Source organism: Carcharhinus amblyrhynchos, chromosome 14 (genome assembly GCF_965287045.1).
Source record: "Carcharhinus amblyrhynchos chromosome 14, sCarAmb.v2.hapA, whole genome shotgun sequence".
NCBI lineage: Eukaryota > Metazoa > Chordata > Chondrichthyes > Carcharhiniformes > Carcharhinidae > Carcharhinus > Carcharhinus amblyrhynchos.
In genome coordinates, this window is record NC_137337.1 from 59,498,226 (window position 1) to 59,524,989 (window position 26,764).

The 26,764-nt window shown below is 42.2% G+C and overlaps 2 protein-coding genes across 3 annotated transcripts in view; one reads left to right on the plus strand and one right to left on the minus strand.

Annotated features, from left to right (window-relative positions):
- The window catches only part of znf106a (zinc finger protein 106a), a 62,611-nt gene extending 41,395 nt beyond the window's left edge, over positions 1-21,216 (plus strand). The window contains exons 13-21 of the mRNA XM_080202958.1: positions 955-1,089; positions 1,915-2,031; positions 6,907-7,098; positions 7,493-7,555; positions 10,165-10,284; positions 15,758-15,829; positions 16,419-16,490; positions 18,485-18,631; positions 19,652-21,216. Of these exons, the coding sequence (XP_080059084.1) occupies positions 955-1,089; positions 1,915-2,031; positions 6,907-7,098; positions 7,493-7,555; positions 10,165-10,284; positions 15,758-15,829; positions 16,419-16,490; positions 18,485-18,631; positions 19,652-19,708 (975 nt within the window). The 3' untranslated portion in view covers positions 19,709-21,216. The remainder of the gene's footprint in view (positions 1-954; positions 1,090-1,914; positions 2,032-6,906; positions 7,099-7,492; positions 7,556-10,164; positions 10,285-15,757; positions 15,830-16,418; positions 16,491-18,484; positions 18,632-19,651) is intronic.
- Positions 21,217-22,749: 1,533 nt separating this feature from the next.
- The window catches only part of heatr4 (HEAT repeat containing 4), a 70,804-nt gene continuing 66,789 nt past the window's right edge, over positions 22,750-26,764 (minus strand). The window contains exons 14-16 of one of the 2 annotated variants that reach the window (XM_080202014.1): positions 24,205-24,367; positions 23,794-23,858; positions 22,750-23,419 (exon numbers count right to left, since the gene is read on the minus strand). In XM_080202014.1, coding sequence (XP_080058140.1) covers positions 23,219-23,419; positions 23,794-23,858; positions 24,205-24,367 — 429 coding nt within the window. In that variant the 3' untranslated portion in view covers positions 22,750-23,218. Of the gene's footprint in view, positions 23,420-23,502; positions 23,859-24,204; positions 24,368-26,764 lie in introns of both variants that reach the window. The other variant, XR_013888526.1, reaches the window with a different exon arrangement.

Here is a 26,764-nt window from a genome sequence, read left to right on the forward strand (position 1 = left end):
ATCAACCCTGACTGATAGATGATAGATGTTCTAAGTTGTAAAGTTTATTTTCTTCAAAACACATGGAATTTTGTGGCTTTATTCTATTTGCAAGCATCTTGAATCTCAAATTTTGTCTACTATAAACAAAACGTTACTGGTCCCTAACTAGATCTTACCAAAATGCTAAGGGATCTGGTCAAAGATCTTAAGTTGTATCTTAATTGAATATTTAATTGTATTTAGATGGTGGGTATTAACTGGGGACTCACTTGAGCCCAATGCAACTGCTCTTCAAGAAATTAAAAGTGGCATGATGGTACCCTTCTGTGAGCTAGGTTTCTATGACTATGGAGGACAAAGTGACCTATCTGCTCAGGAGAAAATGGTCATTTAAGTATAATAAACAGGGAAACTAGTGTTGGATTTGGTGGCGTATGTTTGTAGTGTGACCCTAAATAAATAAAAAGTCAAAGGATGTAGAGATTATGCTTTATCACCCAGGCTAGCTATCTAGTCTTGGCTTAGAATTTATCACAGCACCGGCGGAATTGATGTATTTACACACAGGATTGTTGGAGCTTGGAATGCTTTTGCCGCACAGTGTTTGATGAACATCATTGCATCTGTTAAGTGAAAATTGGATAAATAGTTGAGACACAAAATAATCAAGAACTCTGGAGATAATGTGGACCACAATGATTGCTTGAACTGAGAACTGTCACAGACACAATGGACTGAATGGCTGTCTGTTGTAAACTCTCTATGCTTCTATGGGCTTAGGAACTGACATGACATGTTAGCCTGGAAGCTGATCAAGATTCATGGCCAGTCAATGTTGGGAATTTTTCTTCAGATTATTTCACATTTCAGCATTATATAGGATATGACGTGTTCCCATCCTTCCATGTCCTTTTGCACCTCAGTTATCTGTCCTCCTAAAGAATTTGACACTGTTGTGTTGTACTATTTCAGAATCGGAAATGTGTTGGTACCTTCGAGGGCCACAGTACAAAGGTGAACTGCTTACTGATTGTCCACCTTCAAAGGAAGTCAGTGTGTCTGTACACAGGGTCCAGCGACCACACTGTGCGACGCTACGATGTCAAGGTGGGTCAGAGTAACACATTATCAATCCTTCAAGTCTATTATTAACTTCAAAAGAATATATAGAATAGAAGTTCAGCTCCTCAAGGTGATTACAATCCAACATGAGTCTGTTATTCAGACCATCACCTGTTCACCTGTCTAATTAGCTCATGTTTGATTAGTACTCCAACCTCCATTTGCCGACACTGTAAACCCAAATCCTTCCATGTTGCACAAAGCTCTACCAATATCAGTTTATCAGTTCTGACCTTTTCAGATAACCACCAGCTTTTTATTTGCAAGAAGGAACTTCTTGGCATCATTCTGAATGATCTAATCCTAAGGTTATGTCCCTTTGTTCTGGACTCCCCCACCGGAGGAAACAGTTTAATCATCTTTGATCCTTGAATTAGATCACCTCTTAATCGTTTATACTCAACGGAATACAAGCGTAGTATATGCAAACAGAGTCTTGATTTGAAATTGGATGAAATTGGATCCAAAATGTTCAGATTGATTGTTTGAAACCGTCGTGCACCCAGAATGAGGCAGGACCTCTAACTGTCTCCTGTGCCTTGCTCTGAGCAAAGGTAACTGGCACCTTCCTGTTACTGAGGATGTCAGGATCAGGATGTCCCATTCCGTGATGAAAGATCACCAGCTGCTGGGTATGAGGTGAGGGAGCAATGATGAAATTCATGAGTCCAGACATAGTGGTGCAGGTTATGTCAGATTGGGGAGGTCCCTTCTTTGCGAACTCATGCCCAGTCTGTATGGAACTTAGCCTCGCTGCAATTACCGAACCTCCAGGTCCTTTCTTGAACACTTTGCTTTTATTTTGAACAGACCAAGATGCAGCTGGACCAGTTCACGTTGTCAGACCGGGTGCTGAGTTTGCACTGTCGATGGCGTATCCTATACATCGGGCTGGCTAATGGCATTGTGTTTTCCTACAGCACTAAGGTATGTACTGTTGCCAAACTCCCCAATATATCTTTCAGCTGCATTTTCCCACATATCCTCTTGTTCTCTGAGCCAATTCCTGCTTATCCCACCCACTATAAACTTGAACTAACCCAAACCATGCTAATCCAAAAGCAGGCTCAAGGGGCTCCATGATCTGCTCCTTATTATGTTTAATATCATGACTTGCATCACGTCCTCTTTTATTCATTACCTCTGTGTTCACTGACCTACTTTTGCCTTCATTCTGATAATGAGTGATTTATAATCATCATCCTTGTTTTCAAATCCCTCTGTGTCTTTGCTGTCTTTAATTCCAGATCCACAAGCCTCATCTGTGTTCTCCATTCCAAGCCAATGGTGCATCCGCAATTCTAACCACTCCATAATTGGCTGTCATACTGACAATTACCTCACTCCAAAGCTCTAAAATTCCCTCCATAAACCTCTCTGACTCTCAACCTTGCTTTCCTCCTCTGAAACACTCCTTAAAACCATATCTCGATCAGGCTCTTGGTCACCTCTCCTAATATCCCCTTTTTGGCTGGTGTCAATCTTTGTCTGATTACACTAGTGTACTGTGAAGTGCTTTGCTTTGATAAAGACCTTAAATAAATATAAGGTGGCAGAAAAAGATCATGAAAATGGTTGCAGTGATAAAGACCTTCAGTCACGTACATAGATTGAAGGGGGGCACAGTGGTCAGCATTGCTGTCTCACAGCAGTTTGCACGTGGAGTTTGCACATTCTCCCCATGTCTGTGTGGGTTTCCTCTGGGCACTCCAGTTTCCTCTTGCAGTCCAAAGATGTTCAGGTTAGGTGGATTGGCCATGTTGAATTGCCCCTTAGTGACCAAAGATGTGTAGGTTAAGTGGATTAGCCATGATAAATGTGTGGGTTACCAGGATAGGGTGGGGTAGAGGACCTCGATAAGATACTCTGTCAGAGAATCATTGGGCTGAATGGCTTTCTGCCCTGTAGGGATTCTATCAAATTTGGGTTGTCCTCTCAACGATGGGAAGATTGAGGGGAAATTTGATAGATGTGTTCTAAATCACGATGGGTCTGAGCTGAATTGAAACTGCTCTTTTTAGAGGATGGGTCAAGAACTAGAGACCTATTTAAGTTAATTGGTATCAGAACCAAAGGTGACGTGAGGAAAAAGGGTTTTATGCAGTGAGGGTTAGGACCTGGAATGTGTTGTCCTAGATCATGTGAGAAACAGATTTAAAAAGGGAGTTAAATAAACTTTCAAAAGGGAGTCAAATAAACACCCGAAAAATTTTCAGGATTACAGGTCTGAGTTCCTCTTGCAGAGAGCCAGCATGGGCATGAAGGACTGAATGGCCTCCTGTGCTGTAACCATTCTATGATAAGGCTCAGGCTAGGAACAGAGATTTCCCAGGACGACGAAAAAGTTCCTTGGAGACATTGGTTTTACAAAGAATGATCCTCTGATTGCACTATCTGTTCCATATCATCATTATGGCATATGTATTACTAAATATACTCTCCATCTGCATATTGAATTTATTTAGCATATTTAGTATAGCAAATTCACTCCACCCCATCCCACTAGGGTGCCTCACAATGGAGTAGGAGAACCAGCACTGAGGGAGAGGGACAGACAGGTAACCAAAAGTTGGGTAAAAAAAGGTATTTGAGGAGAGGAAGTGAAGAAGTGGATGAAATGCGGGCATTCAAAAGTAGGAGGTTGAGATAATAGAAGCCCTGCTCTCAGTGGTGGGGCAAAGGTCCTTGCACAAGAGGCAAGAATTGGGTAAATGATGAATTACAGGGCTGGAGGAGATTATAGGGAAGAGCAAGGGCATGGCCATAATCAGATTAGAACACAAGAACAATAATCTTAAAATGAGTGTTTCAAGTGAAGTGGGAACCAATTTGGTCATGGTGGTTTGGGATAGGATGTAAACATTGGTATTTTTAACAAGCAAAACTTATGGTATGTTGGAAGCCAGCTAGCAGAGTATTGGAATAATTGAATTTAGAACTAACAAAAGCATGGATAAAGATTTCAGAGGTAGATAAACTGAGGCAGGATGGAGAGGAGTCGAAGTAATGGATATGATGTGGGATCAGAAGCTCAGCTTGTGAAACAGGACACAGGTTGCAAACAATCTGATTCAACCCAAGACAGAGACTGAGGAGGGAGATGGAGCTGTTGTTCAAAGTGTGGCTGTAACCATAGTTGATAGCTTCATTCTTCCTAATGCTTAAAAACATAAGTTGTAGAAGATCATGGAGCCTCCTGAGCCTGCTTTTCCATTCAATACGATCATAACTTTAACTCCACTTTCCAACTCCCCATATCCCTTGGTTCACTGAGCAAAACTGCCTTTGTCGGCCTTAAAGGCATGTTTCAAAAAGATCACTTCTCATTCTTTCGAACCCTGAAGGTGATAGACCCAATTTATTCAGCCTCTCATCATACGACAGTCCCCTCAGAAATTAATCAGTGAATATTTGCTGTACTGTCCTAATGCAAGTATGTCTTTTAGAAATGGAGACCAAAACAGAACACAGTATTTCAGATGTGGCTTCCCCATACAATTATAAAAAGACTTCTCATTTCTTATTACCTCACACGCCCCCACATCATAGTCGATCTGCCAATTTATTGCTTCTTAATTCGTCCATATCTCTCGTACCTTTATGTCTTCCTTGCAACTTACACTCCCACCTAGATTTGTCTCATTAGCAAACTATAGAGAAGTTATAGCAGCACTCTTGGATAATAACGTCAAGGTAATCAGGCAGACTCAACATGATTTTGGGAAAAGGAAATCATGTTTAACCAACTTATTGGAGTGCTTTGAGGAAATAATGTGCTGTGGGTAAAGGAGAACTGGTGGATGTACTGTGCTTAGATTTTCTGAAGGCATTTGATAAAGTGGCACATCAGATGTTATTGTGAAAAATAAAGGCTTGTGGTATAGGGGTAACATATTGATGTGGATAGAAGATTGGCTAGCTAACAGGAAACAGTAGGCATAAATGGATCTTTTATCAGTTGGCAAAATGTGATGAGTGCTATGCCCCAAGGATCAGTGCTGAGGCCGCAAATGTTTACAATCTCTTGAAATGACTTGGATGAAGGGATGATTGCCAAATTTGCTGACGACATAAAGGTAAGTAGGAAAGTACGTTGTGAAGGGGACATAAGGCTACAAAAAGATATAGATGGTTAAGTGATGCTCTCTCATGGAGCATAAAGTAGGAAAATGTGAAATTGCTCATTTTGGCAGAAAGAAAAAAAAGCATATTGTAAGACTACAAGACATAGGAGCAGAAATAGACCATTCAACCCATCAAGTCTATGCCATTCAGTGAGAGCAATACGGATCTGATATGATGATCCTCAACTCCACCTTCCTGTCTTATCCTCATAAGCTTAATTTACTTACTGATTAAAAATCTGTCAATCTCAGCCTTGAATATATCTAACCCAGCCTCTACAGCCCTCTGCGGTAAAGAATTCCACAGATTCACTATCCTATGAGAGAAGAAATTACTCCTTGTCTCCGTCATAAATGGACAACCCCTTAGAGATTATGCCCTCTAGTTCCAGACTCTTCCACACGGAGAGACATGTATCCTGTCAAGCTCCCCAAGAATCTTGTATGTCTCAATAAGGTCACCTCTAATTCTTCTGAACCCCAGTGAGTATTGGCCCAACCTGCTCAACTTCTTGTATCTGGGATCAACTGACTGAACTGTCTCTGACTGCCTCCAATACCGTTATATCTTTCCTAAGATAAGGGAGCCAAAACTGTTCGCTGTATTCCAGCTGTGGCCTAATTAATGTCCTGTATAGGTTTAGCAAAACTTCCTTATTTTTGTATTCCATTCCCTTTGAAATAAAGGCCAGATCCTGAGTGCCACTGTGCCACCATGCTGCCCAAATTAAAAATAACTAAAATAAACTAAATATAACTGAATGAAACTGACATGTCTAGAATTCCCCTGTGTTTTTTGCTCCAAAAGAATGGAATGACATTTGAAAATTTCCAATCTAAAGGCAGAACTCCAGCCTGGAGATTTGGAAAATTATCCTGTGATCGAAACTCAGATTTTGGCAATTTATCTATCTTAAGATCATAAAGGTTATGGCACAGGAAGGCCATTCAGCCCATTATGTTTATCATTTCTTTATTGTCCATGAGCTCTGTGACAAAACACAGACTAAGGAAGTGGGTAGGTTAAGTTATTCTGATGAATAGAAATAGATCAGAAAGAGAATTACCTTGTGAAGCATCGCACAGAGAAGCCTGAATTAGGTAAACATTATATGGAGTTAGGCAAAAAGAGTTAGCATTCTTAAACAGTGATCTGAGCAGAATTTAGTACATCTTTCAGTGGGGACACAAAACTACACATCTCACTCCAACTATGTCCAGAGTGATCTTGTACAAGCTTTTAAGTTGTTTCCTTGTTTCTGTACTCTACACCTCCGGCTGCAGAGATTTAATTGTCTCTTTCACAGCCTTGTCCATTAGTATCACCACCTTTATTGACCTTTCTTAACTCCTGTTTAAGTTCCCAATTCCATTCACCCCTTAATTCTCATTCTCAAAATTATCTCATTTATAATCTTCACTTCTTCCACCAGTGCATTGCCCTGCACCTCTGGCAATTCCCAGTATGTAGACAGCTATTAAGAATGGGGAATAATAAAGGATTGGTAAATAAGCAGGATTAGTGACCCCCGGGGAGAAACATACAGGGCACACTTGATGGGCTGAGTGGTCTGTATCTGTGCTTGTATAATTTGGTTAACGTGAGCAGTGATCGTTACTTTCCAATGTGATGTGTACGGGATGCTCTGAATGTTTTGTCCCGTTTCTCTTTTCTCAGAGTAATAAGCAGCTGGACATGTTTGACTGTCACAGTCCACGAGCGGTCAGCTGTTTGGCAACAGCACAGGAGGGATCACGCAGACTGCTACTAGTCGGATCATACGATTGCACCATCAGTGTTCGCGATGCCAGGAACGGATTATTGCTCAGGACATTGGAAGGTCACACCAAGACCGTCCTGTGCATGAAGGTACAGCTGGCAAAATGTTGGAGCCTAGGGTATGAGAGAGAGAAGAGCTTGGAGTTCCTTGTGTTGTCAGGAAACAGGTGCTGTGTTCATGTGTGACAGGAAGAGTGAGGAAAGTGCTGTGCATGTATGCCTGGAGATGGGAATGTGGCTGGTGCCTGGCTTGAGGTGGGAGTGTGGATGGTGCCCTCTGGATGTGTCTGGCTGGAGATGGGAGTGTGGATGTTGTTATCTGGCTGATGACAGGAATGTGAATGGTGCCCTCTGGGTGTATCTGGCCAGAGACAGGAGCTGGATGGTGCTGTCTGATTGGACTCTGGAGTGCAGTGAGTATGTGCAGGTGGGTGTTAGGGCTACATGTCACTGGAGATGGAAGTGACCTTTTTTGTGTTTTCAGGTGATAAATGACTTGGTTTTCAGCGGTTCCAGTGACCAGTCTGTACATGCTCACAACATCCATGTAAGTGTTGTTTGTAATTCAAATACTCATTCCTTAATGTGTTTATTTTGTGTTTCAAACTAACCTCATCCAGGTTGCTTGATAAGCAGGTAACGTATTATTTGCTTTGTGGTTTCTCAAGATCTCTTTGACTCGTTGGATTAATTCCCAGTGCCCAAGTTAATGAGCTTGTTTGGAGATGTTGGTTAGGTTGGTAACATGCACTGCGACATTGGGTTAATGAGCAGTCAGATCGGAGTTGTACAGAGTAGGCAATTTCAGATTGACTTCCAGCATCCACTGAGTTAGCAGATGGTAGCCGGCAACAGTGATATAAATTAACTTGGCAGCCCAGAACTAGCAAAGGCATGTGACCAAATTTAATCCGAGATTGTAGTTGAAATAATCTACATTTCTGATATATATCTCAGTTGAGGCATTAAACTGAGGCCCATCTGCCTCCTCAGAGATGTAATAGATCCCATGGCACTGTTTTGAAGCACAGGGGAGCTACCCTCAGTGTCTTAGAAAATATTTATCCCTCAATCAATATCACAAAAGCAGGACTAGGCCTCTCAACCCTTCCAGCCTGTTCTCCCATTCAATAAGGTCATCTTTCACCCCTTACTTATGAAGAATCTATCCACCACTACCTTAAAATATTCAAAGATTCTGCTTCCATTGCCACCTTTTGGGGAAGAGTATTCCAAAGACTCACAACCCTCTGAGAAAGAAAATGTTATCCTTAACTGTCTTAAATGGGTGACCATTTATTTTTAAACAGTGACCCTCATTTCTACTTCCTCTCCAAAGAGGAAACATCCTCTCCACATTAACCTTGTCCAGACTCTCAGGATATTATGTTTTTCAGTCAAGTTGCTGCTTACTAATCTAAACTCCAGCCTTTCCACAGAAGACAACCTGCCCATTTCAGGTATTAGTTTAGCAAACCTTCTCTAAACTGCATCCAACACATTTACATCCTTCCTTAAATAAGGAGGCCAACACTGTATGCAGTTCTCCAGGTGCTGTCTCACCAATGCCCAGTATACCTAAAACATAACTTGCACGCTCTTGTATTCAATTCCCCTCACAACTGACAACATTTCATCAGCCTTCCTAATTACTCAATGTCCATCTCAATGTGTGCTCCCTTGCTGTTTGTGGTACATAAAATCCATATAGTGCAGAAGGAGGCCATTTGTCCATCGTGAATGCACTGACTCTCCAACAGAGCATCTTCTATCCCCATAACCCCATGTATTTACCCTGCTAATCCCCCTAACCTACATATCTTGGATACTAAGGGGCGATTTAACTTGGCCAATCCACCTAACCTGCGCATCTTCGGAGCAAACCCACGCAAACAAAGGGAGAACATACAAACGCCACACAGTGATCCAGGGCCAGAATTGAACCTGGGTGCCTGATGCTGTGAGGCAGCAATGTTAACCATAGTGCCACCATGCCGCCTTTGATAATCAATGATTTATACTTAAATGTAGAGGGCTTGATTAAGAAGTTTGCTGATGGGCCCAGTGTTTGAAAGAAGAAAGCAAAGAACTTCTAGAAGATATCAGTGGACTGATCAAGTAGGCAGAAAAGTGACAAATGGAATTCAATCCAGAGAATTATGAGCTAATATATGTGGGAAATCCAAACAAGACACAGAAATATTTAATGAATGGTGGGAAAGGAAAGTGTTGGTTTAAAGGGCTGGGATTGTTAGAAATGATGAGGGGCCTAGATGGAAGGACTCATTTCCAGTAGAGAGTTCAAAAACCATGGGACGTTTTAAGGAATTGCTGGAAGGATTAGAGAGGAGTTGTATAAATTTTTAACCAGCAGTTTGTGGTGGTCTGGAACTCACTGTCCAAAATGATGGTAGAGGTCACAGGCGGTGCGTTTATAAAATGATTTGACATGCATATGAAAATGCTGTAACCTAAAGGAATAGAATCTAAAAGGTGGAAAATGGCATACAGCTGGAGAGGCTGTTTTCCACTGGCAGACAGGATGAACTGAATTAAAAATATGAAATTAAAAGTCAGGAGACCATGAAACCATTGTCTACTGTCCTTAAAAAGTCACCTGGTTCACTAGTATCCTTTCAGGAAGCAAATCTGCTGTCCTTTTTTGGTCTGGCCTACGTGGGACTCCAGACCCACAGCAATGTGGTTGACTCTTGAAATGCCCTCTGAAATGTCTTAGTAACCCATTCGGATTGGGGGGGAAATTAGGGATGGACAATAAATACCGGCCCAGCCAGTGCCACCCATGAATGAATTACTTGGTTCGTGGGGTAAATTTTTTATTTCTATATAATCTAAGTTTGTGCCAAGAAACTTGAACCACAGCTGGCATTGAGTGTTCTGCTTGTGTGTGAATGTTCATTGAGAATGTGGATCTTTCTGTATCCTGCCAAGACTAGTTCATTTTGACACATCTGAGAAGAAACACTGCTGGGCTGACATGTTGTGATCCATCAGAAGTCAGGACAAAATGTCCATGTAGATGTACTGCTCATTTATTGAACATTGGCTTCAAATGTTCATTTGTTGATTGGAGATTGTTCTGTTTGGGTTGCGTTATGAAATAAACCGACGATCTCTTGCCCTTTCTTTTCCCAGACCGGAGAGCTAGTGCGGATCTATAAAGGTCACAGCCACGCCGTCACTGTCGTAAACATCCTGGGTAAGGTGATGGTGACAGCCTGTTTGGATAAACTGGTGCGAGTTTATGAACTGCAGGTAAGGTGTGGAAGCTCTGTCGCTGCATAATACCGAGGATGAAGATGATTGTTGAGGATAGGGCAGTGGATGTTGTCTACATGGACTTCAGTAAGGCCTTTGACAAGGTCCCTCATGGCAGACTGGTGCAGAAGGTGAAGTCGCATGAGGTGAGCTGGCAAAGTGGATACAAAACTGGCTTGGTCAAAGAAGACAGAAGGTAGCAGTGGAAGGGTGTGTTTCTGAATGGAGGACTGTGACAAGTGGTGTTCCTCGGGGATCAGTGCTGGGACCTTTGCTGTTTGTAATATATATAAATGATTTGGAGGAAAATGTAACTGAATTGATTACTAAGTTTGTGCATAACACAAAGGTAGTGATGAGGACCATCAGAGGATGCAGCAGGATATAGATCAGTTGGAGACTTGGGCGGAGAGATGGCAAATGGAGTTTAATCCAGACAAATGTGAGGTAATGCATCTTGGAAGGTGTAATACAGATAGGAAATATACAGTAAATGGCAGAACTCTTAGGAGTATTGATAGGCAAAGAGATCTGGGTGTACAGGTACACAGGCCACTGAAAGTGGCAATGCAGGTGGGAACAGTAGTCAAGAAGGCATACAACATACTTGACTTCTTCGGCTGGGGCATTGAATTAAAAAATTGGCAAGTCATGTTGACGCTTTATAGAATCTTAGTGAGACCACTTGGAATATAGTGTTTAATTCTGGTCGCCACACTACCAGAAGGATGTGGAGGCTTTGGAGAGGGTACAGAAAAGATTTACCAGGATGTTGCCTGGTATGGAAGGCATTAGCTATGAGGAGAGGTTGGAGAAACTTGGTCTGTTCTCACTGGAGCGATGAAATTTGAGGGGAGACCTGATAGAAGTCTACAAGATTATGAGAGGCATGGACAGAGTGGATAGTCAGAAGTTTTTTCCTGGGGTAGAAGAGTCAGTTACTAAGGGGCACAGCTTTAACGTGCATAGGGCAAGTTTTAAAAGAGATGTACGAGGCAGATTTTTTTTTACACAAGAGTGGTGGGTGCCTGGAACTCGTTGCCAGGGGAGGTAGTGGAAGCAGATACGGTAGCGACTTTTAAGGGGCATCTTGACAAGTACGTGAATGAGATGGGAATAGAGGAATATGGTCCGTTGAAGCGTAGGGGGTTTTAGTTAAGTCAAGCAGCATGATCGATGCAGGTTTGGAGGGCTGAAGGGCCTTTTTCTGTGCAGTAAATTTCTTTGCTCTTTGTTCTTTGGTATTGATGTATACTGGTCTGTCATAGTATAACACTGGGATATGTTAATGTTACGTACAAGTCTGTCATTGTGTAACACTGTGGTATGATAATGTTATGTATAGGTGTGTCACTGTATAACATTGAGGTATGGTACTAGTGTGTGTGCTGGTCTATCTAACACTGTATAACACTGGGATATGGTAATGTTATGTACATATTTTAGATCTGATGTTATATAACCAAAAAAGGCTAATTAATAATTTAGTTGTAAAAGAACCTTTAGAGGTGAGTTAACACAATATGATAGAATTTTATATTGTGTTTGAAAGCAAGTTAGTTCAATCTGAAGCCAGAGCATGTAATTGAAGGTGTGAGGAACAAATTGGTTGAGATGGATTTGGAAAATGATCATGCATATACAATGGACAGTCTTGAAAGAACAGTTTACAAAAGGTATACATTCCTTTAAAGCACAAAGATCCAAAAAGAAAAGTCAGCCAGTAGCTAACAAAGAAGTTAAGGATTGTATAAAATTAAGAGAAAAGACCTATAAATTTGTCAGAGATAGGACGAAATCTGAGTACTGGGAGGATTTTAGAAAAGAGAGGGTAGAATATGCAATTAAACTAATAATAAACATAAAATGGACTGTAAAAGCTTCTATAAGTGGATAAAAGGAAACAGTCGGCTAAGATAAATGTGGGTCCATTACAGGCAGTCAGGAGAATTTATAACGGAGAACAGAGACACTAAATGATACTGTGTTTGTTTTCACTAATGATGCAAAAACTCTCTGAAATAAAGATCCACATAACTAGAGAGAATGAAGAATTGGAAGAAATTTGTATTAGTAAGAAGGTTTTATTGAAGAAATTTTGAATTTTGATCCCCAGGACCAAATGATCAACATCCTAGTATTGAAAGTAGTAGTTATAATAGTGGATGCATTAGTGATCATCTTCCAAAATTCTATAGATTCTGAAATGGTCCGTACAGATTGGAAAGTGGCAAGTGTCATTCCACTTTTTAAGAAGGGAGTGGAGAAAGAAAACAGGGAACTACATACCTGTTATCCTTATTAGGGAAAGTGCTAGAATCTATTATAAAGGATGTGATAAATAGACACTTGGGTAATAATAATCTAATGGGGCATAGTCAACATGGGTTATGAATGAAAATCATGTTTGGCAAACTTGTTGGAGCTCTTTTTGAGGATGTTACAGGATTGATAAGGCTTTTGCTAAGTCCCCAACAAGAGGTTGGTTAGCAAACTTAAAGTATTTGGGATAGGAGGTAATAATACATTGGCATGGGTTAAGGATTGGTTAATAGGCAGAAAACGGAGAGTAATAATAAACAAGTCATTCTCACACTGGCAGGCTATGACAAATGGGATACTGCAGGGATCAGTACTCAGGCCCAAGCTGTTCACAATATATAGCAATGATTTGGATGTGGGGACCTAATGTAATATTTCCGAGTTTGCAGATTTCACAAAGCTAGATGGGTATTTGTGTTGTGAGGAAGGTACAAAACAAGAGACTTAATGAGTGGACAAAAACATAGCAAATGGAATATAATGCGGAAAAATGTGGGTTATCCAATTTGAAACAGATGGACAGAGGATTTATTAAATGGTAAGTAAATAGAAAGTGTACGTGTATTAAAGGACGGATGTCCTCATTGGTAAGTCACCAAAGGCTAACATGCATATGCAGCAGGCAATTAGGAAGGTTAATGGTATGTTGGCCTTTATTGCAAGTGGGTTTGAGTGCTCTTGTGTATGAATGAGTTGTACTTCAATTATATAGAACCTTGATTAGACTGTTCCTGGAGTACTTTGTGCAGTTTTGGTCCCCTTATCCTCTGAAAGGATATTATTGCCATAGTGGAGTATAATGAAGATTCACCAAATTTGTTCCCAGGATGGTGGAACTATCTTATGAAGAGAGATTGGGCAAACTGGGCCTGTATTCTCCACAGTTCAAAATATGCAAGGTGATCTTATTGAAGCCTTCAAAATACTTAGAGAAAGTAGATGCTGTTAAGATGTTCCCCCTGATTGGAGAGTCTAGCACCAGGGGGCACAATTTCAAAATAAGTGGGAAGCCATTTCGGATCAAGATGAGGGAAAAAATATTTACTCAGAAGGCTGTGAATCTTTGGAATTCTCTAACCCAGTGGACTGTGGAAACTCAGTCATTGAGTATGTTGAAAGTAGAGATTGACTGATTTCTAAATGTTAATGACATAAAGGGAATAGTGTGGGGGGAAAAGGCTTTGAAGTAGATGATCAGTCGTGATATTGTATGGCAGAGCAGGCTTGATGGGCTGAATGGCCTACTTATGCTCCTGGCTGCAGTATCCTTGTGTTTGTAATTAATGCCGATGACAGATTTGACTTATTTACATGCACATTCACACACGAGAGGAATGTGTCTGCAGAGTGATGTGAAAGGAAGGATCTGGTGAAATCTATCTGTGTAATGTTGTATTTATTTCTTAAAATATTGTTTTAAGAAATTAAATTTCTCATCTTCATGTTCAAACTGCTTCCAATATCTGTTATCTCATGCAGCCCTACAAAACTTTAAGATATTGATATTTTTCTAATTCTGTTCCCATGAGCCACATCTTAATCACCCCATCGTTGTACTTTCAGCTGCATGACTCTAAGTTCTGGAATGGCTCCCAAATCTCTCTGCCTCTCTCTCCTAAGATGCTCCTTTAAACGTTTGAATCTTAATGTGGCTTTGTAACATAGAACATAGAACATTACAGCGCGGAACAGGCCCTTCGGCCCACAATGTTGCGCCGACCAGTCTTATTTTTAAAAAAAAACATTGACCCACTAATCTAAACCAATCCCTTTTCGTCCATAAACCTATCCACCAATCTCTTAAACGCCCCCAAACTAGGCACATTTACAACTGCAGCAGGCAGGGCATTCCAGTCCCTCACCACCCTCTGGGTAAAGAACCTGCCCCTGACATCCGTCCTATAACTACCCCCCCTTAATTTAAAGCCATGCCTCCTCGTGCTAGCTTTCTCCATCCGAGGAAACAGGCTATCACCATCCACCCTATCTAAACCTCTAATCATCTTATATGTTTCTATAAGATCCCCTCTTAGCCGCCTTCTTTCCAGTGAAAACAACCCCAAATCCCTCAGTCTCTCCTCATAGGACCTCCCCTGCATACCAGGCAACATCCTGGTAAACCTCCTCTGCACCCTCTCCAAAGCCTCCACATCCTTCCTGTAATGTGGGGACCAGAACTGCACACAGTACTCCAAGTGCGGCCGCACCAGAGTTGTGTACAGTTGCAACATGACGCTGCAACTCCTAAATTCAATCCCCCTACCAATAAACGCCAAGACACCGTACGCCTTCTTAACAACCTTATCTACTTGATTCCCAACTTTCAGGGATCTATGTACACATACACCTAGATCCCTCTGCTCCTCCACTCTATTCAAAGTCCTCCCGTTAGCCCTATACTCAACACATCTGTTATTCCTACCGAAATGGATTACCTCACACTTCTCCGCATTAAACTCCATCCGCCACCTCGCGGCCCAGCTCTGCAACCTGTCCAAGTCACCCTGCAAACTTCGACACCCTTCCTCACAATCTACCACACCTCCAACTTTGGTGTCATCAGCAAACTTACTAATCCACCCAACTATACCCTCATCCAGATCATTAATAAAGATTACAAACAGCAGTGGCCCCAAAACAGATCCCTGAGGCACACCACTTGTAACCGAACTCCATGATGAATAATTACCATCAACCACCACCCTCTGTCTCCTATCTGCTAACCAATTCCTGATCCAAGTACCTAAATTACCACCAATCCCATACATCTGCATTTTCTGCAGAAGCATACCATGGTGAACCTTATCAAACGCCTTACTAAAATCCATATATACCACGTCTACTGCCTTACCCCTATCCACCTCTTTGGTCACCTTCTCAAAGAACTCAATAAGGTTAGTAAGGCACGACCTTCCCGCTACAAAACCATGCTGACTATCTCTAATCAATTCATTACTCTCCAAATAACTATAAATCCTATCCCTAATAATTCTTTCTAAAACCTTGCCCACTACAGATTCTGTTTGATGATGTTCATGTGAAGAGACGTTTTACTATAGGAGATGTTTTACTATAGCAGTGTTATGTATACACAGTTTTAAAAAACTAAGCACAACAATTGTTTAACGTAATTTTTTTTGGTGTTCAGTCACATGATCGTCTGCAAGTGTATGGTGGACACACGGACATGGTGATGTGTATGGTCATACACAAGAGCATGGTGAGTGTAAGCAGCTGTCTGGTCTGACTGTTCCATATTGATGAATAGTGAAGACTCATCTTGAGATGATCCACCTGAGTCCAGGATGTGTCCCTGTCTCAGGCATGGCCGCGGTGTTATGTTTCACTGAAACAGAGTCACTGCTATAGGGTCTGATCTACACATTGCCTTCCAATATCTCCTCGGTGTGTTAGTGTACACTGATAGCATGCTTGGATTTAGTCATGTTATTTCACCTTATCTTCATTCAGTAGATGGATGCATGAGCTATTCATTGTTACTGAAGACGAGTTCAAATTCCACCATGTCAACTGTGAAAATTTAAATTGAATTAATTAATTCTGGAATACAAAAGTAGTCTCAGTAATTTGATCATGAAATCACAGAATTGTCAGAATACTATCTGGCTCATTAACATCCAGTGATAAGAAATTGATGCCTTTAGCCAATGTGGTCTTTATATAACTCAAGACCCAAAGTAATGTGATTGATTTGTAACTGTCTTCTGAAATAGCCTAACAAGCCACTCAGTTTCAAGGGCATTATGAAACTGATGATCTAATTTTAATAAATGACTCTTTGCCTGTAGATTTACACAGGCTGTTACGATGGCAGCATTCAAGCTGTGCGACTGAACTTGATGCAGAATTATCGCTGTTGGGTAAGTATGAATGCTCTTTATAAGAACATAAGAAATAGGAGCAGGAGTAGGCCATCTAGCCCTTCGAGCCTGCCCCGCCATTCAATAAGATCATGGCTGATCTGAAGTGGCTCAGTTCCACTTTCCCGCTTTCTCCCCATAACCCTTAATTCCCTTGCGTACCAAAAACCTATCTACCCGTGACTTAAATATATTTAGCGAGGTAGCCTCCACCACTTCAATGGGCAGCGAATTCCAGAGATTCACCACCCTTTGAGTGAAGAAGTTCCTCCTCAACTCCGTTCTAAACTGCCCCCCCCCCCCCTTATCTTGAGGCTGTGCCCTCTAGTCCTGCTTTCTGAGCGGGAAGAATCTCTCTATCTCTACCCTATCCATCACCTACATTATCTTATACGTCTCTATAAGATCCCCCCTCAGCCTTCTAAACTCCAACGAATACAGACCCAGTCTATTTAGTCTCTCTTCATAGTCCAACCCCCTCATCTCTGGTACCAGCCTAGTGAACCTCCTCTGCACTCCCTCCAAGGCCAAAATATCCTTGCGCAAGTGCGGCGACCAAAACTGCACACAGTACTCCAGCTGCGGCCTCACCTGTGCCCTGTACAGTTGCAGCAAGACCTCCCTGCTTTTATATTCTATGCTGGTGTAGGCAATTGGGTGCTGCTGTGCCCAGCTCACACTGTATCTCTTGCCTGTTTCCTTGACCCTGCTATTCCCAGCTCTCACTGTGTCTCTGTCTGTTTCCCTGACTCTGCTATTCCCAGCTATGTATCTCTGCCTGCTTGAGTGGGTGGACAGATGGCAGATGACGTTTGAGAAGTGTGGACATTTTGGTGGAAAAAATACAGAGAGGCAATATAAAATAAAAGGTACAATTCTAAATGGAGTGTAGGAGCAGAGGGATTTGGGTGTATATGTGCATTGAAGGTGGCAAGAGATTGAGAAATCTGTTAATAGAGTATGGAGTATCCTAAGATATATTAATAGGGGCATAGATTACAAAAAGCAAGGGAGCTATGTTAAACTTGTATGAAACACTGGTTTAATCTAAACTGAAAAATGTCCAGTTCTTGGCATTACACTTTCGGAAGGATGTGAAAACATAGAATGCAGAAAAGATTCACAAGAGTGGTTCCAGGGATGAGGAACTTTGGAGTGGCAATGGCTTAGTGGTATTATTGCCAGACTGTTAATCTAGAAACTCCGCTAATGTCTGGGGACCCAGGTTCAAATCCCACCACAGCAGATGGTGGAATTTGACCTCAATAAAAAATATCTAACATTAAGAATCTACTGATGACCATTAACCCATTGACGATTATCGTAAAAACCCATCTGGTTCATTAATGTCCTTTAGGGAAGGAAATCTGCCGTCCTTATCTGGTGTGACTTACATGTGGCTCCAGAGCCACAGCAATGTTGTTGACTCTCGATTGTTTCCATGCGTGACTAAGGATGGGCAATAAATGCTGGCCAGCCAGCGATGTCCATGTCCCACAAATGAATAGAAGAATAGTTGCATAAATAGATTGAAGAAGTTGACTGTTTTCCATTGGTAACTGAGGGTTAAGAAGAGACTTGATAAGTTGTTTAAAATCGTGAGAAGTGTCTCGACAGATTTGGACAAATTGTTCCAATTGGTGAAATGACCGTGAACAATAGAGCACAGATTTTAGGTATTTGGCAAAAGAATCAATGGAGGCATCAGAAACGTTTGGTTAAGACCTGTAATGCACTGCTGGAGAGAGTGCGGTGGAGTTAGATTCAGTAAAGGCTTCAAGTAGGAATTGGATTATCTAAAGAAAGAAACATGTACAAAGCTACAGGGAGAAGGCTGGAGTGGCACAAGGTGATTGCTGTTTCAGAGGACCATCACAGACATGACAGGACTTCCTTGTGCTCTGCCCTTCTTCACCTCCCCACCCATTCTCTCCTTTGTCTCTCTCTCGCTCTCATCCATTGTCCTTTTAATTGTCTGCCCTGTTCTCTTGCAGTGGTCCGGCTGTACTTTGATTTTTGGGGTCCTGAAACACTTGAAGCACCACCTATTGTCTGATCATAACAACCCCTCTCTGCTGACCCTCAAGTGTCGCTGGCGTAATTGTGATGCTTTCTTCACCGCAAAAAATGGGTCCAAACAGGTAAGGAAAGATAAGTGGTGTGGGGAGAGTGTGTGAAGGAGTAAGAGCATATTAAGGAAAGGAACTTTATGAAGCTCAATGGCAGTTCAAAAACTGAGCATGAGGTTGCTACTGTCATAGTTAATCCAGTTAGCACTTTGTACTTGAAATGGGAATTGAGTTACAAACTGGAATCTAATCCAATGGATTTGGTTTATACAACAGGCTCCCAATAGTGAGTAATAGTGTTGAATATAATCAAGGACTTCGGCAGGATCAAATGCATAGAATAACAGATTCTTGACAATGAATTTCAGGCTGAGTTGGCATTGTGTGTGGGGGGGTGTAGTTAGGTACAGAATAACAAATACGAAAACAGAAAAGTGCTGGAAAATCTCAACGGGTCTGATAGCATCTGTGGAGAGAGAATATAGCTAACGTTGCAAATCTGGGTGACTTCTTCAGAGCTTTCTCTTTTCACAGATGCTGTCAGACCTGCTGAGATTCTCCAGCATTTTTTCTGTTTTTGTTTCAGATTCTAGCATCCGCAATTTTTTACCTTTTATTACAGAATAAGAAATACTTGAGAGTGAGGTACAGACTAGAATCTAACCAAGGAGTTTGGGATTTTATATACAGAATAACAGTTGGGAGTGAATTGCATGCTGAGATCTAACTGAGGGTTCAGGATGAGTGAGAGGATGTATATGTATATAGATTATTAATGTTATTGTAATGTTACTGCATGGTCAGTTTTTTTCAGTGCACAGGCCCTTTAAAATTATTTGCCATAGCGTAGTACTTCCCAGGCTGCTGTGTAGCTTATTTGGAACATTGTTCAGGAGTGAGTTACAGGCTGGAATGTAATCAAGGGATTTGGATATGTGAAATAACGCATACTCAGGAAAGAGCTCTGGCTGGAGGTTGCTGTCTCACCTTGCAGAGGCACTGTGGTGAGAGAAGGAGTGTGTTGTTGGCAGGCTTTTACTCCTTGTCTGTCTGTCAGTGGTATATTGATAGTTTGTCCATTCATTTTCCTAGGATGTCCCCAAGCACCTGTGTCAGCATGCTGAAGAGAACAGCCACCTGGACCCATGAGGAGACATTTGACCTCCCAAATTGGGATGTAATTTGAAAAGATTTTACCATAGACAAACATCTTTACACAATGCATTTCCTTCATTCCGAAATGATAGTCTCTTGAGAACTTACTGCAGATCTTTGAGGAATCTTGATGACTTCACACCTGGATTGAGCCTCCAAGCTGCAGTTGTTTGAAATGTATCTGCCCTTTAATGTGGGGTGGGCTGTGCTGTCTGAAGGATGAAAGCTAACAGAATGAGTTTAAAGACATGAAATGAGCAAAGTGATGGGAATACTGATCAGCAGTGACTGCTGCACAAACATGTCTCAGTTTGCGTGTGGGGTGATGTACCTCAGTCTGAGTTAGTTTGTTCTGTTTGAATTTGAGAGCCTCAGTCAGGGTGAGTGCACGTGTGCAAGTACAATTCTGAACATTTTGTAACTTTAAACATACTGTTGTTTGGCTGTTTGCCATAGTTCGACAAGCTGCCATTTGGAGTCCTGCTGATTCCTACAGCCTCAAGGACTGATCTTTCATTTTGCATATTGATTACTTCTTATTGTTAGGTTATTCATTTTATGCCTAAATACTTTGTTTTCAAATTGCATACAGATGAAAATGCGGTTTCGGAACCTGTATCGAGTATTTTTTTTAATATCCAGAGTGGAATTTATGTGTGTGTGTGGTTGTGTGTTCTGTATGTGTTAGGGGCTGTAAGACTGTAAGAAGAAATTATGAATGGACATAGATGTTGACGCTCAGACCATACAGGGAAGTCTTGTTTAAAGTCAAGTCCTATTGCTGAGACCTTGTGGGTTAACCTCGTGGCTGAGTGGAAACTATTTCTGGTGGGTTTTTGAGTTTTTGTTACCACTGTGTGATGCCTGCTGCATATCACCATGGTTTATTTATTCTTTTGTTTAAATTTAAGTCTTGGATAAGAATGCAGTTTGACAAAAGTGTGGGGTCTGTCAGGCTTTGAGCCATGTTGCAACCTGACCATGACAGTTCCACTGTGTTTTTTTTAAAGTAAAGTTTTATTTTCTTCAAGATTTTAAGCCAACAAATACCAAGGTCAATGACTGAATGAGGTAGCAAGAAAAGTTTCTTAAGGATAAGTGATCTGAATCAAGCTGTGCAACATGGGGCTACATACAGTGCAGTCCCCCTGCAGAGTGTGTGTTGTGTGGCACGAAGACTGAGTACTTTGCCCCGTGAGTTGTGTGCGCAATGAGGCTGCACGTTTTGTGACCATGAAGTTGTTTGTTGCGTGGTTGTGAGGCTGCATATTACATATGTCCGGTGAGGCTGTGTATCAAGTGTGGCCATAAGGCTGTGTATTATGTGCAGCCTTGATATTGCATATTGTGTACACCATATGCGGTGAGATTGCATAATGTATGTACTGTGTGGCTGTGAATTGTCTGTGTGTGATCGGAATGAGAATGTTTACAATAAATGATTTTACATTGATTGGAAATTGTTCCAAAAATCTAAATAAACATGACTCCAAGAGGATGTATTTCTGGATCTGGTTTGGTGTCTAATAAGTTGTGCTTTCCTCAGAGCTCAGAAATTACCTTTTCTGAAATATCTGTGCCTCCTGAGAGGTCAGAAAACAGGGTGATGGGAGGTATTCCACCTTGAGCTACAATGAGTACTCCTGTATTGTTTATAAATACATGGAGATTCCCAGACACTGCACTTAATTACATTGAAGAACATGTACCACACACAGGCCTCTGCTGTGACATGAAAATTGGCTTCTATCTTGAGTTGGTCCAGATCCTTAATTTTCATCCATGTTTCTATTATCTATAGACTTTTTATGTTACCACACTTGGATAGAACTCCTGTTTTTGTTGTAACTTTTGCTATCACTTTGTTGAAGGTTTTCTGGCACCCATCATGATGCCATTGTTCTCTAATTTAGCCATTACTTTATACTTTCTCAGTGACAGTATCCATCCCTTTCATAAAACCATGTTGAGATTCATTCAACAGATGTAGAAGGGTTATATGGACTCAAATGAGGGTGATTTTTACCTTTTTTTTGTTAATGTGCTGGGCAGAGTTGATACTGGGACAATTTCAGATCTGTCTTTTGGACGTGTTTTCAAACCCCCCCCCCCCCCCTCCCCCCCCCCCCGCACCCCCACCCCCATACATCTGCAAAATTCTGAGTGAGCCTGTTGCTCACTTCAGAAGCCTGTGGGTGGGGCTTAACACACCTGAAAGCCTGCATTGGGCAGCGTGGTGGCACAGTGGTTAGACTACTGCCTTACAGCACCAGGGACCTAGGTTCAATCCCTGACTTGGATCACTGTGTGTGGAGTTTGCACATTCTCCCAGTGTCTGTGTGGGTTTCCTCCAGGTATTCTGGTTTTCTCCCATAGTCCAAAAGATGTGCAGGTTTGGTGAATTGGCTGTGCTAAATTCTTCCTCCGTGTACCCGAACAGGCGCTGGACTGTGGCGAATAGGAGATTTTCACAGTACCTTCACTGCAGTGTTAATGTAAGCCTACTTGTAACTAATAAATAAACTTTTACTTTAGAGGGAGATACTGTGCCTCTAATGTTGCACATACACATTTGCAGTCACAAGGGTCTGGCAGAAAAAAAGAGAGCTGTCAGGTCCCTGCTATTGCAGGCAGTCTGAAGCAGCTCTTCCCCCACCGCAGGGGCTCATAGCCCAAGATACAACCCATGCCACCCGCCACCCCCCCCCCCCCCCCCCCGCACCTGCTCTGACCGATCGAGGTTGTGAAAATTGGTGCCAATTGCACCAATCACTTTATTATTTCAGATTTCCAGCCTCTGCAGTATTTTGCTTTTATTAATTTAGCAGCTCTGTGAATCTTTCAAGCTGAAATGGGAGTAGTAGTTCTTAGGAGTGGGAAGTTTGTAGTTTCTCGTGTATACTAGATGTAAAACAATGGTGGTTAAGAGATTGATGAAAGAAATTTGTAGTTTGTAGGGATTTTATCATTACATCTGTGCACTAAATTAAAGATGGCTCAAGGAATAGAATCATTCAATCTTAGAGCACATAAGGAGCCTCTATTCTCCCCATCAAGACCAGAAGGGCTATAATTACATGCTCCACGTGTCTCCTCTTTCTTCACAACCCTCCGTTCCCCTCTAACCTGTTTGCCAGTTCTTTTAAATGATTAACTCTGGTCATTTGCCAACGGGAGTAGTTCCTCCTGACATGCTCTATCAAGCCCCTTGTCATCTGAACAACTCTTCTGTTCAAAAGAGAGCAATCCTTGTTTCATTACTCCCTTAATCCAGGACGTGGCCTATTCTCCAGGATCTTGTCATCCTTGATGTGGTGCCCAGAATTTACACACTACTCCAGCTGCAGCCCAATCAGTGATTTTGTCAAGGTTTAGTATAACATTGAATACAACAATGCCCCTACTTACAAAGCCAAGTATCCTCATATGCTGGAGGTGTTCAGTACAATATTCAAATTCTCAGCTTTTATTTCAGATACATATTTAATAAGCTTCATCCTCCATCTACAAATCCAAATGGGACTCTTCCATTCTCTGTTTCTGTGTGTAACTTGACAGGCGTCTGTGACTGCCCTCCCTCAGCACTCCGGAATAGTAGAGTTCTTCCTTGCTGACAGTTTGCCATTCCCCGTCCTTTTGGCACCTGACAACTTCACTCTCCTCGGTCTTCGGAGAGCCTGCTGGGGTGGAACTGTCCAGAACTGACTATAAGGAAAGAAGACATCGGTAGAGTTAACGAACAGTCACTGGGGAATGAAGGAGCAATGTTATCCCACTTGAGGAAGTACCTGATTGATGAAGCTGGCTGAAGTTCTGTCCCACATGATGAAAGTGATAAGAATGCATTTAGGCCAGAGTCAGAGGGGCAAAGATCGAAGCAGATTAGAGAGGAGGATGGAGGCCTTGGAGTGGCTGGCCAATTGGAACAGGTATGTCCACCTTCACAAAGAGCTGCAAAGAGCAGCTCTAGGGTATGGAAAAGCTGGGGCTGAAGAGTGTAGAAGCATTTACAGTCAGATTGGAACCTACAAAGTGAATCAGTCACAGCCTGTGAATACTCTGATGCAATACTCTGTTACCTGGATTTCAGCCTCACACTCCTGAAGATCTTCAACGTTAGCTGGCACTGAAGGCAGACTGGGAGCTGAAACAAAATGAAAGTTAATAGTTAACTGGACTTACCCTGGAACTTCTCATTTTGTTGACCACACTATGGTCCCACACCAGTATCTTGGCCATTGTTAGTGCTAGTCTGGTTGTTGCTACACAGACTCTACCGTGATTTTCAAGGACCAATTTTTAAACTGTTAATCCAAACCTACTCATTGACTGTGTATTTCAAAGGTGCTAGCTTAGGTGAGTGTCTTGTGACTTATTGGGGATGCACTAAGGCCAAGCCAGATTTCATTAGCCTTTTCAGCATATATATAGTTACATTTGGCAATCTGTCCATTATCCCCATCAGCTTTGAATCAATTCCTCCTACGCACCAGTCACTCTCTTCAGATGATCGATCCGTTTAATCAGGACTGACAGAAGCTTTGGTTGTTTTTGGAGATCAATATGTTCAAACTGTTGGGTGACGTTCATCTGCACCATCTCCAGTCTTAGCAGCTTCCAAATGACAACATCTTTCTGACTCAGCATCTTGATCTGTTAATATCAAAATAGTAGTCATGATGTGGAGATGCCGGCGTTGGAGTGGGGTAAACACAGTAAGAAGTCTGACAACACCAGGTTTAAGTCCAACCGATTTATTTGATAGTAAACTCGCAAGCTTTCAGGGTTTGCCCCTTTGTCAGGTGAATGGAGAGTTCTGGCCTCAGACAGACAATACCCATATTGTCTGGAGACAATACACATCTCTTTAACCTGTGCTTAATGCTCCTTCCACTCACATTGTTGGCCTCTTTAAGACTTGAACAGCAGGTTAAGTGTAAAGATTCGCATTCAAATTAGTAATCTTTAAACTGTGCTGTTATATGCTCTGTCTGAGGCCAGAATTTCCATTCACCTGACGAAGGGACAAACCCCGAAAGCTTGCGAGTTTACTATCAAATAAATCGGTTGGACTTAAACCTGGTGTTGTCAGACTTCTTACAATATCAAAATAACCACATACATCTCATACACTAGTTATTCATTAAGGTGAGAACATCAGTGCTTTCCAAGCAAACACACCCTGGGCAGTTAAGCAGGAGCTGAGTACTGAATGAAGCAGTATGCTTCACCATACAGTATTAATAAACCACCTGGACCAGTTCAGTTGAACCAGACTTCAAACTGCATTCCAATTAGGATGCAATCTCAGAGTGAAGGGCCTCACACTCTGAAACTTACTCTTTGAAAACACTGGGTTCTTTTGGGCAACTGCTGGAATCATTGTGCAAATAGATTTACCTGTAGGGATGTGGTCTTGGCATTGAATCATAGAACCACACCCACACATTAGAAACACCTGAACTCCCACCTAATCCCATCTGCCAGCACTTGGTCCATAGCTCTGAATATTATGATGTGCCAAGTTGCACGAAGCATTCGGAATAAAGTGGATGAGCTGGTGGCGCAGATCAGCACAAATGGATATGATCTGGTGGCCATTACAGAGACGTGGCTGCAAGGTGACAGGGACTGGGAGCTGAATGTCCAGGGGTATCAAGTGTTTAGGAAGGATAGGCAGGAGGAAAAAGGGGGGGGGGGGGGGCATAGCTCTGCTGATTAAGGACAGCATCAGGGTGGTAGCAAGGGATGATATAGGAACCAAAGAGCAAAACGTGGAATCGTTGTGGGTGGAGATTAGGAACAGCAAAGGGAGGAAGACGCTGGTGGGTGTCATCTATAGGCCCCCAAATAATGATCTGGAGGTGGGGCGGGCTGTTAACGCGCAAATAAGTGCGGTGTGCAGGAATGGGACGGCCATAATTATGGGAGATTTCAATCTGCATATTGATTGGTCGACCCATGTTGGACGCGGTGGGCTTGAGGAGGAGTTCTTGGAATGCTGCCGGGATAGTTTCCTTGAACAGTGTGTGTTGGAGCCGACGAGGGAGCGAGCTATCTTGGATCTGGTGTTATGTAATGAGGCGGGTAGAATTAGGGACCTTGCGGTGGAGGATCCTCTTGGGGAGAGTGATCATTGTATGGTGGAGTTTCTGGTGCAGATGGAGGAGGAGAAAGTGGGTTCCTGGACACGCATCCTTTGTTTGAACAGAGGGGAGTACGGTAGGATGAGAGAAGAATTGGCGAATGTTGACTGGGAGAGCGCATTGGAAGGTAGGTCTGCTGAGGAGGATCTTTCTTGGTGCTCAGCAGAAATTTATTCCGATGGTTAAAAAGGACCGTAGGAGGAGAGGTAATAAGCCGTAGATAACGAAGGAGGTGAAGGAAAGTGTTAAAAGCGGAGGCGTTTAGAGTAGCTAAGAGTAGTGGGCGAGAAGCGGATTGGGAGAGGTTTAAATGTCAACAAAGATTGATAAAGAAGGGTAGGAGAAACTATGAAACTGGGCTAGCGCTTAATATAAAAAAGGATAGCAAGAGTTTTTATAAATATATAAAAAGGAAGAGGCTGGCTAGGGTGAACGTTGGACCCTTAGAGGATGAGAGGGGGGACTTAGTGGTAGGGGATGGGGAAATGGCTGAAGTCTTGAATAACTTTTTTGTTTTGGTCTTCACGGAGGAAGACGTGAATAATTTGCCAGGTGTTAGCGATGGAAAGATGGTCGGATTGGAGGGTCTCAATGACATTGTTATTAGAGAGGCGGTGCTCGACAGACTGGAGGGAACTGATTGTGGACAAGTTCCCAGGACTGGAAGGAATGCATCCGAGGGTTCTGAAAGAAATGGCGGGGGTGATAGTGGATGCCTTGGTGGTTATTTTCCAAACGTCGCTGGATTCCGGGGAAGTGCTGGAAGATTGGAAAACGGCTAATGTTACGCCGTTGTTTAAGAAGGGTGCCAGGCAAAAGGCAGGGAATTGTAGGCCGGTTAGCTTAATGTCTGTTGTAGGTAAAATGTTAGAATCCGTCATCAAGGAGGAAATAGCGAGGCATT